This window comes from Meles meles, chromosome 2, assembly GCF_922984935.1.
Source record: "Meles meles chromosome 2, mMelMel3.1 paternal haplotype, whole genome shotgun sequence".
Lineage (NCBI taxonomy): Eukaryota > Metazoa > Chordata > Mammalia > Carnivora > Mustelidae > Meles > Meles meles.
Window position 1 is genome coordinate 195,705,127 of NC_060067.1, and position 15,027 is coordinate 195,720,153.

Consider the following 15,027-nt stretch of genomic DNA (forward strand, 5'->3'; position numbering starts at 1 on the left):
AGAAGTTTTATAACTGTAATAAATTGCAGCAGGGATGGCAACATTCCTGATTTGCTTCCGACCTAAATGAAAATGCGTCCCATGAAGTTTCGAAAAGGAGAATTTTCACTGTAGTTAATATCTAGTGCATCAGTGAAAATTTCATTTCCTCTTTACATCAAGTTACATAAGGGTTTTTGTTTTCATTTATAAGCAGTTGGGTTTATTTTTAGTTAAGTGTTACGATTAATCCCTAATTTTATTGCCTGAGGTCAGATAATATGCATGGTGGCCTATAAAATTTCAGCTTTTTGGAAGTTATTGAGATTTTCTTTGTGGACTGGAATATAATCAGCTTTTCTGTTCAGTTTGATAATATTGAGTATTCTGTAATAGTAAAATTTTCAGTATCTCTTGAATCCAGTGTACTGTTACTAACGTTCAAATCCTCTGTATCTTTAAATAAAACAAGATGAAATCAGAGAGGGAGAAAACTATAAGAGACTCTTAATCATAGGAAACAAACAGGGTTTCTGGAGGGGAAGGGGGTGTGGGTTGGGTAACTGGGTGATGGACATTGGGGAGGGTATGTGTTGTAATGAGCACTGGGCATTATATAAGACTGATGAATCACTGACCTCTACCTCTGAAACTAATAACACATTAAATGTTAATTAATTGGGGTGCCTGGGTGGCTCAGTGGATTAAGCCGCTGCCTTCGGCTCAGGTCATGATCTCAGGGTCCTGGGATCGAGCCCCGCATCGGGCTCTCTGCTCTGCGGGGAGACTGCTTCCTCCTCTCTCTCTGCCTGCCTTTCTGCCTACTTGTGATCTCTCTCTCTGTCAAATAAATAAGTAAAATCTTTAAAAAAAATGTTAATTAATTGAATTTAAATTAAAAAAATTCAAATCCTCTGTATATTTATGTAGCTATATCTTATATATCATTTATTCTTTATTTCTTAAGTTGTGATTAAAATCTTTCACCAAGATTGCAGTTTTGCACTTTATTTTCCAAGACTACTGTGTGTGTGTTGTTTGGGACTTCATCAAGATCAAAAGCTTCTGCACAGCAAAGGAAACAGTCAACAAAACAAAGAGGCAACCCACGGAATGGGAGAAGATATTTGCAAATGACACTACAAACAAAGGGCTGATATCCAAGATCTATAAAGAATTCCTCAAACTCAACACAGACAAAACAGATAATCATGTCAAAAAATGGGCATAAGACATGAACAGGCACTTCTCCAAAGAAGACATACAAATGGCTATCAAGACACATGAAAAATGTTCATCATCATTAGCCATCAGGGAGACTCAAATCAAAACCACATTGAGATACCACCTTACACCATTTAGAATGTATGTTAAGGATATGTAAACAATCATACCCATTCTTTTTATTTATTTTTATTGAGATAAAATTTTATTAAAATTGTATTTTTTCAGGTATACAACAAAATCATTTGACATATATGGTGAAATAATTATCGCAATAAGTCTAGTTAACATTCCCTACAACACATAGTCATAAATTATTCTTTCTTATGATGAGAACTTTTAAGATCTCCCCTCTTAACAAGCTTACACTTTCTTAACTGTTAATGTGGATTTATAGCTATTTCAGGTTTTTGAGACTACCTTTGTGGTAGTTTTTTTTTGTTTTTGTTTTTGTTTTTTTTTTGGTTCAGGGGGTGGGTTTCATCCAGTCTTTTATATCTAAAATTTCTGTATCATTTTATATCAAGTGTAAATTTTTAAAGTATTTTGTAGTTGGATTTTGTTTGTTTCATCTTCACATTCTTTCAGAGTTTAATTCATTCACATTTATTTTGAAACTAATATGGTTGGTTTTCTCTTGTATTGATTTCAGATTTTATTGTTTTTTTCTCTAGACATACCAACATGCATCTTTAACTTATTCACATTCTACCCTGAATTAGTATTATATTACTTCACAATGAAATTAGAGTTTTTAAATTTTATAATGCCATTTGTCCACTTATACATTCTATATATTCTTATTGTCATCTATTTTACTTATATATATATATTGTAAATCCCATAATGTATTGTTTTTAATTTTGCTTTAAATAGTCAATAGTCTCTTAAAGAAATTTCTTTTATGTTTACCCTTTCTGGCCAACATTTGTGTCATCTGTGGACCTGGTTCTGTTGAATATTTTTCTCTTAATTATGAGGCACATTTTACACCTCATGATTTCTTATTATATGCCGAACATTATGTGAAAAAGAACAGTAGAGGGTGTAACAAATGATATTTCCCCTGAGAAAAATTCACGCCTCTTCCTATGTTAGGCCTTTAGGGTGGAGGCTAAGTCAATCTACTCTGTAGTTGAGCTTGGTCTGGGGAATTTTGAAGCTTTAGTTAGATTTACTTTGCCACTAGTTCCAAATAAGATAACGGTTATCCCTTTATCAGGCCTTGGAATTTGTCCAGCGGAGAACTCTCTGGTCTTTACATGGAAAGTTTACGTTGCCTACTTTTTGAGTCACTGAGTTCTTTTTCTCTCCAGCATTGCCCTCAGCCTTCTGCAGCTTGGAAGATCCCTGTCCCCTCTGATGTTCTGTCCCCAGGCTCTGATGAGCTGTTGCCTTGCACTCAGTGGAGGGTCAGTGTCCTTGGGGGAAATTTCTCTCAGTTCTCCTGTCCTACCCTTAGCCTTTAGTAGATGCTGCTATGGTTCTGGAATGAGTTAAAATTCATTGTAATTTTTAAGAATAAAAAATAAAAATAAATGGATCTACTTTGCCACATGTTCTATCTTTACTATAGAATTCTACATGTAACTAATCAACAAAAGATTATTTTATCCTCCTTTAACTTGATGAAAGGGTAAATTTCTTAGGTGAACTGTATTTATATGCCAGTGTTAATAATCCAGTGTTTTAATCCCATAAAAGGATTAAGAGAATATATGATTGATAATATTAACAAACATAATTCTTATTTATTATACAAAAATACCTATGGTTTGATTTAATGTGCAAACATTAAAAGGTGCGCAGTTTCTTTTGTCCACCAAAACCATGGTGAAAATTCCATTACTTGCAAACTTCCAATACCCACATACAAGGTATGCCAGAAGCAGATACCTGACCCCACTGTATAAGGCCATTAAAGTTTCAAAGGGTAGGCGGTGTCTTATTTGCTTCTGAATGCCGACACTGAGCACGGAGTAGATACAAAGAATGGCCTTCATACATTGTTGAATAAACAGCTTTGCAAGAACCATAAACATTCACAAATAACCTTCAACAGAGGAAACATATCTGAAGTGCTATAACTGGTCAAGAGCCCACTGGCACTTCTTACCTTTGTGAATCTTTTTCAAGAACACATGGGCAGGAATTACTCTTGGGTCATCTAGTCTAACCAGCTTACTCAATAAACAAGCCTTGGAATTGGAGCTGCTGCCTTCTAGGCCTGTCTAAATTGTCCTAGATAGCCTTTGCTGTTCCAAGATAGCAGGCAGAGAGAGATGGGCCCTCCCACAGAGTCCTCAGATTTGCTGTGGTGTGCTGGAGTAAGGAATTCTTGGAGGTTGCCCCACCTTCTTATAAATGAGCTGTAACAGACTAGCAGATATACCCAGGAAGGGGGTGAGTGAATTTCCTGACAGAGACAGTCCTTGTCCCAATTTGTCCCACTTTACTTACCTCTACCTTGACGAATCATTTTCCCTGGGCTGTAAGAATGCTCACCATCTTGTCTCCTGACACTCCTTGTCCAGAACTTTATTTTGTGTATAGTTCCCCACAGTAACCTTGTTGTTTCTCAACAAGGTTTTGCCTCTGCTTCTCTCTAGGCTTGGGACATCCCTTCCTCCCCCATCTCTGTCCCCTAACATATTGGCCAAATATAGTCTATAAGACCGAGTCCAATCTAGGGTCAAGGAAGGCTTCTGGAAAGAAATGATCCCTCAAGTAAATGTCTCTCATCTGAGTTCCCACATCAGTAAGTGTGCACCTCATTTTAGACTTCCCGTGTTACACTTTTCCCCCTAATGTCTCTTCCCATTAGATAGATTCCTGAATGCTCTAGGATAGAGACCCTGACTGACACATTTTTGTTTCCACTATGTCTGAACACAGTGACTAGTTCATACTTGGTGCCCAATAATAGTCAACTAACTTAAACTGAGACTTGCTCATCCCTCTCCTGCCCTATATTTCGATAATAAGGTTGGGTATCTCTTCCTCAGAGCAAGTACTTCTACTTGTCCAGGAGTCTGGGGCAGTGAAGCTGAGGCCATAGTAGTTCCTAACATCTGAATGCCCTTAATTCTTTTACTTCATTTTGAGTGGCTCATTCAGTTGGGCCTCTGACTCTTGATTTTGGCTCATGGGATCAAGCTCTGTGCCCAGCTCGGTGCTCAACATGGAATCTGCTTGTCCCTCTCCCTCTGCTCTTCCCCACCTTCTCCTCTCCCCCGACCCTGCTCCTGTGCTCTCTCCATCTGAAATAAATAAATAAAATCTTTTTAAAAAATTCTTTTCCTTCATTTTGGGAGAGGCAAAGACATGTCTCAGACTCCTCACTTTATTTTTTTTTTTAAGATTTTATTTATTTATTTGACAGACAGAGATCGCAAGTAGGCGGAGAGGCAGGCAGAGACAGAGAGGAAGGGAAGCAGACTCCCTGCTGAGCAGAAAGCCCAGTGCGGGGCTCGATCCCAGGACCCTGAGATCACGACCTGAGCCGAAGGCAGAGGCCTTAACCCACTGAGCCACTCAGGTGCCCAGAATCCTCACTTTAATTCAGTGATTTTTTAGGCTTGCTAATTTGGTGTGGTATTTGTAAGTCCAGTTAGACTACTGAAATATTTATTTTATTATTCCAGAACTAATCAGATACTACCTAATGCTCGATTTTAGAACAGACAAAGACACACTAGAAGACTTAGCAGTTATGAAAAAATTCTATGGAAAAAAGTTTTAATTGAGAGCTTTCTGTGTATGAATTAATTTTGTTTCAAGTTGGGAAAGACCAACATTAACCAATTTTTGCTGGTCCCTGTTATGGGACGCTGGTGTCCCATAGGAATGACATTTGAGAACCTCTGCTCCAGTTAAACAAAATTGTGGTTAAATATGCCACTTAATCAGCAGTAAGTTCTTTTATTTCATGAAAATGAACTAAGATTTTATTTTGACTAATGGTGTTTGCTTCCTGAAATAAACTCAAAAACCTACCTTAATTATTAAAGAAAGTAACCATTACCATCTTTTTCCTTCTTAGGCTGTGAGGTGGAGATTCTTGGGGTCAGACCTACTTACTGCCTAGAATATAAAAACGTCCCGACGGATATCAATTTTGCCAACGCTGTCAGCGATGCTCTCGACTCCCTCAAGTAAGTGTCCCAAAGTTTCAGCCAATCATTGTTCTTCATTATTTCCGGGACCACTAATGAATGCTAAAGTGACTTAAGCAGATTTGGTACAGATGGGAGTAATGTCTCCAAGAGGTGGTTAACCTCTTGCATGATGACCATTAACTGCTACCAGAGAGTGATTTTGAGTGAGTCCTTTCAGGTAGGGGCACTCTTCGTAAATGTTGAATCGAGAGCAAGAAAGTCTGAAAGGGTTTGAGACTTTCTTCTTTACGTTGACGGACCATAGAGAAGCCATATGAAGGTCAACATCTCTCTAATTAAGATTTAGGGAATGCCTGCATTTCAGAAAATGTCATTATTTGGTAAAAAGGGTGGATCTTTGGTGAAGTAAATTTGAAAAAATTGCCTGCTCTCCCCACTTCTTGGCAATGTGTGAAACACGTTAGCGCATTAGAAATAGAACCTTTTATTCCTCCCACATGGAACAATGACACAGAACTTGAAAAATGCAGAAATCATTAATGGTGTCTTAAATAGCACACAAGAGTCTGTTAGAGAATCTGATCAACAAGAAAGGTCAGGAGAAAGCCTCAAGGCAGTCTCTAACGTCGCTAGATGTGGAAGTCAAGATGGGAGACCAGGTAGGCTGTACCTGAATAATCGGCAACCAAGAGGCCATAGGTGTTGGGAGCTCTCTCATTTCCAGGACTGGATTTGCAGTCGCCTTGGCTGCTGAGTGGGTCTCCTGGGTAGCATCAAGACAGAAGACCCATAGCATTCGGTTTGGACACCAGGCAGGGACCATTATCCTCCCAGGAGAAAGAGCCTGGTTTTCAAGCTGGACAGACTCCAAGGGCCATCATATCCTAGGCCCTGCGTACAACTCGCCAGCGGAAACCGCGTGAGTTGGCCCATAGCTGAGATTGCCCCAGGTATAGAACTGACCAGTTATGAATCCCATTCTTGCCATCACCACCCCAAACATCGCAGAGAGCACCAGTCACCCCCACAGAACTGTACAAGGAGAAAACAACACCCTTCCCTTCGCTGCTTCTTAGAATAATTCCACTTCCATGAAACCTACCAAGAGGGGCCTTGGAGGCACAGGAAGGTTCAAGCTCTGACAGATTGGAGAGAAAATAGGCTTGAAATACTTAAAAACTGAGATGTAACAAATTTTAAAGTCTAGATTTTTTTTTTCTGGAGGGGAGAGGGAAGGGACAGGGTCTGGAATGAACTTTAAATAAATATTATTAACTATTGAATAAATACTCTTCAACATATGGTTTGTAAATCATGTGTGTTATATGATCCTGCCTCCTACCTACTCTGCTTTCTTTTCCTTGCCCACAAGTGCTAGAAAACCACACACACATGTGATGGACTGGAATATCACGTTACAAACTAGTTTGTGCAAAGCAGCAGAGCACTACGCGCACAGCAGATGAGCAGAACTAGAGTGCGGGAATAGCTCTGTGTCCGTACAGTGCTGTGTCCAACATATCCAAAAAGCTGGCCGCCCCTACAGACTGTGGCCATGCTAAATATGAACTTTTAGAACATAGTTGTCGAACAGATACCTCCAAAGAACCCAACACTCTGGGAGTATAATCATTTTCACATTCCTCTTGCCTTGACAGCTGAATGGTCCCTCACTGTATCCAACCCAGTGATTCAGCAGGTGGGGAGGCACACAGACCCAACAGGCTCAGGTTAGCCAGGGCCCGCTAGCTGGCCCATCCAAGCAGGCTTCCTCGTCCTGAGGCATCGCCTCATGCTGGAGGAAAGAGTGCTGGGCTCTGGCTCCTAGAGAAAGTTCTGTTCCTAGAGAAGTTTTACTTTTTCCCTTTTTAAGCAACATGGCAAAGCTCTGGAACACTGGGGAACATCTTTACCTTAGAGCACAGCATTTAGAAAGGGGAAGGATTAAGTGGTGTGTGTGTGTGTGTGTGTGTGTGTGTTTAGCAAAGGCATTGGGCACCAGGCTACCAAGAACTGGAGGCCCAGGAAGCTGGCCCCGGGCTAGGCCTCTGTCTGGTGTGACCTATTGCCACCACATTGTTCAAGTGGCACCATTCACACTGTAGTCTGCATGAATGGCCTTGAACTCCAGGGGATGGCAAGCACATGATCTACCAGAGAACGATGCTTCTGCAGTTGGGCAGTGAAGGCCTAGGCAGGGTGGAATCGGGCCGGTGCAATGTCTCGTGGGGTCTTCATACTGTCAAAGTTAACAGGGCCACCAGAACCGGCCCCTGTGAATAGTGGTTGGAAAGCTGGAGAGCCACCATTTCTAAAACTAGTCAGGGCTTGAAATGAGACCGAGAGAAAAAAGGAAGAAAAACAATAGGCCAGATGGTACCTATTGCCTGTGGAAAGCAGTAAGATGAGCCAGGCTCTCTTGCAAAGAAAAAAGAAGGAAACCCTTTAACCAACCTATGCAGACTGATTGATTGATTTAGAGTAGGGACAGGAGGGGGAGAGGGAGAGGGAGAGAGAGAATCTTAAGCAGGTTCCACGGAGCCCGACATGGGGCTTGATCACACGACCCTGAGATCATGACCTGAGCCGAAACCAAGAGTCCGACCCTTAGCTGACTGAGCCACCCAAGCGCCCCTAACCTATGTGTTTTCAGAACATGTCTCATTACCTTCTCACAAAGTAGAGGAAAGGATTGACATTGGTGGGCCAACACAGTTAAGACCACTTTACATGTAGCAGCTTTTCCGTGTAAGAATGCAACTCAAAGGCATTATGAATTCTTTTGCTCTGTGTGTTAGGCAAAGACTTATTAATTATTTATCTTTCCATCAGATGGCCCGCAAACCAGGAGCAAAGTTTGGACTCCATAGTTTACCTCGTGGTTTCTGCTCAGCTCTCTCTCAAATTCCTAGCTATCATTTGGAGAGTGCTTAGAGTTCACACGAGTGTGCAAACACAGGCACACACGCATTCTTCCTGATCAGTACTGCTTTCAGAGGGTCTCTGTCCACTCTGCTTTTAGTCTGAGAGACAGAAAGAATGGGATAGAGGATAGATACGTTTTTACAGAAGGCAGTTAAGATTGACCTACGGACAGCATTTCAGCAAAGGGTCCAGCTCAGTCAAGAAGCTGCACGGTTCTGTAGGAAGGGCTAGTCCCATTTCCGTGTTTGATCTGGGCATTGTCTTCCAGGCCTCATAAAGCTTTATTGACCCAAGTCATATCCACAGTAGATGCCACCTCAGCACCTAGACAACCTCTAGCCTAGAAGGAAGGAGAAGGTGAAGAGAATTCATGTCTTCAGCACCCACGGGCTAGCATTGTGTCAAAGGCGCCATTGCCGTCGACCCGTTCTGCTGTCACGTGTACTGGACTGCGCAGGTGCCGTCTTCCCCCTCTTACAAAGAGCGGGCTGACTCTCCCAAAGCTATGCTCATTGCCTCAGGTTGCCCACAGCTAGCAGGCGGTGGAGCCAGAGCCCAGGTCTGAGCAAGAAGGGCCTGGACGTTTCAGAGTCAACGTCGCAGCTCTTCTCCTGGTCTGCACCCATACCCCTGACGGGCCCCGAAACCCAATCAGATGGAGAGGCTGGAGGGGATGGCTCCTTTCAAGTCACACCTGTGGGGCCGTGCTGGGTCCGGGGCTCATGAGGGCCTGAGCTGGACTGGCAGCCGTTGTGGTCTGCCCGCTGTTTGCCGTGTCCAGCAGCACGCGGCCCCAGTCACGGGCGTGTCAGGTGCCACGACCCCGCACACAAGGACAGCGAAGCGATTCTCCCGCCCACGCAGCCACAACAGGAAGCTGTTTGCCATCACATCATTTAGAACTTCCTCCTGGAAGCTCTGTTTGTAGGCCAGTCTTGCTTTGGCAGGAAAAGGGGCGTGAGTAGCTCATCTGGGGTTACGGGGTGTGGGGGCAGCAGTTATGACAGTGGTGACCGCCACGGGCAGCCCTGACGGCCTGGAGGGGCCAGGAGGCTGCTCCCAGGAGACGCCTGATGCAGCCTCTCGAAAGGATTGGTCAAGTAACAGCCGGGCCATGGGAGCAGTGGACACAGCCCCTGTCCATTGTCAAGCTCCAGGCTACAGGAAACAGCTCCAGAGGAATTCCATTAGGATCCCAGAACGTCAGTGGCTGCTGGCGACCATAAAGGAATGGACGGATGATGAGGTGGTTCTTTCCACAGACCACAGGGCAGCTGGTGCAAATGTCCTGGCCTTTGTCCCTGCTCCCCGTGGACTCTAAGGGAAGGGGCTCAGCACACAGGCTGACACCGTCCGGCCGCATCTGGAAGGAAGAGAGAAGAGGAAGGCATCCCCTTCCCTTTGCCTCCCTATTGCTGTGTGCCAAGCACTTTACAGACAGCAGCTTGTTTCATACCCAGAGTAGCGCTCTGTGGAGGTCTTTCACATGGCACGTCGAGGCTTCCAGATATTTCTGCTGTTCTCAATACCACCCGGATAGCAAGGTTCCCATCTTTGAACCCAGATGTGTGTAATTCCAGTGGCCTGTTAAAGTGTTATCTTCAAAACTAACTTCTGTCATGTGCTCAGTACATATGTATACAAGAATTATTCCCAAGTTCAAATCACTTTATTTTTGATGGGATCCGGGGATGACCCGGCTGCTTGAAAGGAGAATGTGAGAAGCACACGTGTGAAGGAAAACAATGTTGGAGGACGATGGCCTACGATTATCATGAGAAGCCAAAATGCTTCCCAACTTAGAAGACAATCAGACCATGATCTTTGAGACTGCTTTCTCCATCAGAGAAAATAACCTTCATATGACTGGTTTCCTACGGATTAACAGCTAAGTTTACACAGTCCAGGCTCGAGTGGGTCATAAAATCTGGTGACCCCTAAGTAAGTTTATTAGACACCTGTCTTTTAGTACATGGGCATGACAGGCAGCTGTTTGGGGGCCTATTTTCTAAGCTTTGGATCATTTTTCTTAACAGTTGATAACTTCAACCATCCCTTTGAATTGCCCCCCATTTCTCTCTCCCTAAGTCTTCTCTTTCCAACTCACTTCAATCAGGAAAATGGATGTGAGGTCATGAACTTTTACACTGAAAAGAGATCTGGACAGCATCTTAAGATGATGGGGGACCTGGGTGTCTCTGAGACCCTAGGGCTGGGGGCTCCTTGCAGCTCTCAAGTACTGGGCCGACAGCCACATGTCCTTAGGCTCGGTTCCTGGACCCCCTAAAGCTATAAATTATAAACGGCCAACAACAGGTCTGCAGGCATTTCCACCCGTCGCTCCTCACCCAACTGCTCCATTACAAATGAGCTGACCCGTGATGGAGGCCAGATCCACGTGGAAAACAGCTGCCGACCAAGAGTCTGTCCGCTGAACTACAGACAGACAAGAGCTCTCAGCCCTTGAAGACTCGGGTCCCTAACGAATCAACGGAGCTCCAACCTGGAAATCTTTTCCAAAGGCGCCCGCATAAATCCCTGACTCGCCCACATCCCAAATCCAGTGTCTCTGGCACCTGGGGTCGACAGCTCCTTCAAAGGAAGCCATCAGGCGACTCTGTGACACTAGCTTCCCGATCACACAGAGATTTGTGGGTACGGCGCAGAGCCTGCAGGAGACCAGCCAAGGGGCTGCTGTGTTCAGGGGAAGTGTCTACGTTGCAGTGACCTAAAAGCATGTCATTGAAATTGAAAGCAACTGTCAGCCCGTTTGTGCAAGTTTCCCCCGTGCAAGCCCCACCCTGGAAGCGTGCTCACTTGAACCCGGGATACCCCGTGTGAACCTACACATCTGGACAGCTACACGGGCAAGTGCATAAAACACGCAAAGGCTAAGGCTCATCTGAGGGCGAGATTTTCTGGAAGGTTGCGCGGCGTCCATTAGTTTATCCGTGTAACGAACACGGTCCTCACAGCAGTTTAGGGATGTGTATGCAAGTGCCATTTCCTGGCGAGACACTTTATCCGCCGCCCACACCCTTGTGGGCCCCTGCGGTGACTTTTTCTTCTCTGCCATCTATAGGTGGGTGAGTCATTCACACGTTAGCGAGTATGAATAATGGTAATATCACTTTTGAAAAACACCTGACCCGGTCCCGGTTGCGGAGGAGGGTGGTAACGGTATTTGTTAAGGAAGGGCCGGTTTGCTGTGTTCTAAAAGAAGAAAACACCCGACCAGCAATTTCACTTAACTTGAAACAAATGTCCCCTTGAAAACATAAATGAAGTGCCCCTCAGGGAATGCATAGAACGTCACAGCATCATTAAAGGGCATGCCCTCTTGGCAAGCAGGACCATAAGGAAGGAGGATGCTAGGCGCGATATTGTCTGAAAACCGTCCCCCGTGCAGTGAAAGGAGTAGACACGGACTTTCAAAACCCCGGGCTGGTAGAATGTTCTGATCTTGGAGATTCACGTTTCCAGGTCTAGCTATGTCTCTGTGAGGCCTTGAGTAAATCCTAGAATCCTTTCTGACCTATTTCCCCATCTGCAAAATGTAAAAATGCATTTCCGTAGGGATGCTTCACATAGTAGTTCCGGAAATCCGAGACAATCCAACCCACAGACATGGCACATTATCCATCAAGAAGGGTGAGATTCTTATAAGACAATAAGGACCATTTCCACAAGAAGGATAAGCTGAATGCTGCCCCATTAGTGTGGGCCGTTGAGTTCTTAGTGGTTGTGGTCCAGGTTTTGTAGTCAGCCCAATGCGGGTTTGAGTCCTAGTTCCATCTCTCACTGGCTGTGTAATACAGGCAACTGTACTGAGCTCTCTGTTCAATGCATTCCTATCCCAAACGGTTGCTGTGAGGATTAAATAATGAAGGAAAAGCCTTCAACATAGTGCCTGACCCAGAGGAACTGTCATTTATGGAGCACTTACTATTAGTATACTTTCAGCTGTTATAAAGCACCAACTGTATGCCAAATGCAGTGGGCTACAACTGAGCTACACCAGAGCATGAATCGCCATCCCCCCAAAGAGCTTCACAGCTTAGAGTCATCAAGAGGCAACTAGAGCCCAGCATGGAAGAGCGTTTATCAGGAGATGAGCCTGGGGAGCTGCAGGGGCACCGGGGGGGCCGCCCAGCTGAGCCTGGGGCACCAGAGCCAGCTTCCTGGGAGAGGCACCATCTCCCCTGAGACCTGGAGGAAGAGTGGGAGCTATTTTTAACTCTGGCCATGCAAACCACACTCTCGGAACTTCCGGGAGGCAGTTTCCCTCCTCTGTGGATTGCAAGACCCAAGGCACAGCAGGCTCTGAGGTCACACATTCCTTTACTGCTCATGTTCCAAGTGTTGGGGCAGCCTCATCAGGAGACACCACGCCATCTCATTGGTGTGTGTGCTCGTAAAATATGGTTTTTTGGGAGAAATAAGGCAATCCACCAAGAGTATTAATTAGAAGCTTTTGTAACGTGCAAGCAAAGGAATTAGCTTGAATTTCTTTTGCGTTGCTTCAACTTTTGTCAGTTACCATAACTGCTCCCATCATTAGCGTCATCATCAGCACGATCACTGTTTCATTTGGGTGCTTTGGGGGAGTCGTGGGCAAAGCTTGGGGTGGGGGCACGGTGGAAAGCACTGTGTGAGGGAGGGAGGTACCTCACATGGCATTTTTCTCCCCTCCCTGACTCTGCAGGCCTCCTACTCCGGTTGACGTCACTAGTTCCTGGTCATTCTTAGCCCAGCATCAAGGGCTTGGATTATTAGTACTCGGCCATTATCAGTATCATCAGCACTCTGGCCAAGAGGGAGAGTTTTTCCAGAACCAGGGTCTCCCCGGGACCCACGGAAGTGTGGACTGTTAGAATTCACTCTATGTCCACACTGAAGCTGACCCTTCATTTACTCTATGAAGGGTCAGCTTCACGTTGGTGTCTGCTGACAGCAGGCCCTGGACGCTGACCTGTTTGCCTCCCCCAGGCCGTGCTAGAAAAGCTTACTCTTCTTCTTGCCAGGGTTGAACACACAGTCTGCTGTCGTACTTAGACAACTCCTTCAGGTCCAGCAATAATCGAACAGTCGTGATTCAAATGATTGCTTCTAGTTGTTCTGATCTTAGGACAACAGCGGACGGTAGAGTAGAGCTACGAGAACTGTCCCCTGCCTGTTACCGCCCCTTCCAGCTCTTGGGGCATGATGAGCAATGATGCCACATGAGCCTGGAGAACAAATGTCCCCTGACCATGCTCTCGGACTGTTGCACAGAGGAGCTCAGAATTGTCATGCCCAGATGCGGCGGTCATGTTTCTCCCTTGGCGATCACCATGTTCGTTTTAAGGTGTCAGCTTTGCCTGGTCCACAGGCCAGGGGTCTGGGGACCCCGGGTTTTCACAGAGGATTGCTGGGTGGAGGGGGAGAAAGCTGCTGAGGGCCTCCCTGACTCACATCCCTTTCACTCTGCTCCCTCCAGGAGTGGCCGGGCGGACCTGGCAGCCATATACCACGAGCGCATCGATGTGGAAGGCCACCACTACGGCCCCTCGTCGCCTCAGCGGAAAGACGCCCTGAAGGCTGTGGACACCGTCCTCAAGTACATGACCAAGTGGATCCAGGTAACTGGCGACAAGGACCGTGAGGCTGAGCTCCCCTCTTGTCAGTTTCTTCCTGCCTTGTTGGCTGTCATAAGCCCTCAGCGTCCCCCTTCTCGCTGGTCCTGGTGGACGAGGCCGGCACCAGGCTGGGATGGGGCTCTTTTCTTCACACAACCCCTCCTCAGGCACCAGGGGATCCCTTGCTTTACAACCGGCCCAGCAGGACCGAAATGACGGGATGGGCGTCCCACCTGGCTTGTTAGCTAGCGCAGTTCTTTACCAGACCTAGTAAGTCTGTGAACCAGGTGCAAGTGGGCATGGAGACCAGACCTGGGTTCTGTCCCTGATCCTGCCACCCCCTTGCCTGCTGACGCTCAACAGGGTAAAGCTTTCCTGGGCTTTATTTTCCACGTTTGTGGAATGGGGGAGTGACAGCTCCCATCTTACCACACAGGTCTGCTGAAAGAGCCAAAGGAGAGGAGATCAGACAAAGTAACTCGAAGGTCTCCAGCCCAGGAGGGATGATTTCTAGCACTCCTGGAAAGGGGAGTGTTCTCTCGCATTACCCCCCTCTGGGTACTTCTACGATGACGTCCAGCTGGTCTCATCAGGACAGAAGAGGAGATGATTCAGTCTATGAGTGAGGGAGGATCCTTGGCCCCATAACTTAGAGTTCACAAGAACTGCCAGAGTGAGCGCGTCTCTGCCGGGTCACTGTCCTGATGGCCTTTGTCCGCCCACAGGAGCGGGAGCTTCAGGAGCACCTCAATGTCATCATCTTCTCCGATCACGGGATGACCGACATTTTCTGGATGGACAAAGTGATCGAGCTGAATAAGTACATCAGCCTGAACGACCTGCAGCAAGTGAAGGACCGAGGGCCCGTCGTGAGCCTCTGGCCAGCCTCTGGGAAACACTCTGAGGCAAGAAGCTCCCCGATGGGAGGGAGAAGAATGGAGTGGGGGGGATCTGGGAGGGGGAGGGAGTGGAACACGCCCCCTTCCCGTGGCTCCACACTTGAGCTTTGCCCTGTTGCTTCAGTGCTGAAGCAGGGAGCTATGCCGAGAGCTGGGCTGCCCAGGGCACGTGACCTACCTCACGCTCCCTTGACCTCTGCCAAGCTGCCCCTCCTCCCATGTCTGTCTTCTCTTCTCTGAAATGGGCGTGAGGGACTCTGCTCC

At 46.1% G+C, this 15,027-nt stretch overlaps 1 protein-coding gene across 1 annotated transcript in view; it reads left to right on the forward strand.

Annotated features, from left to right (window-relative positions):
- Nucleotides 1-15,027, forward strand: part of ENPP6 (ectonucleotide pyrophosphatase/phosphodiesterase 6) — a 111,901-nt gene that overhangs the window by 73,393 nt on the left and 23,481 nt on the right. Inside the window, exons 3-5 of the mRNA XM_045997003.1 lie at nt 5,246-5,357; nt 13,726-13,867; nt 14,590-14,769. Of these exons, the coding sequence (XP_045852959.1) occupies nt 5,246-5,357; nt 13,726-13,867; nt 14,590-14,769 (434 nt within the window). The remainder of the gene's footprint in view (nt 1-5,245; nt 5,358-13,725; nt 13,868-14,589; nt 14,770-15,027) is intronic.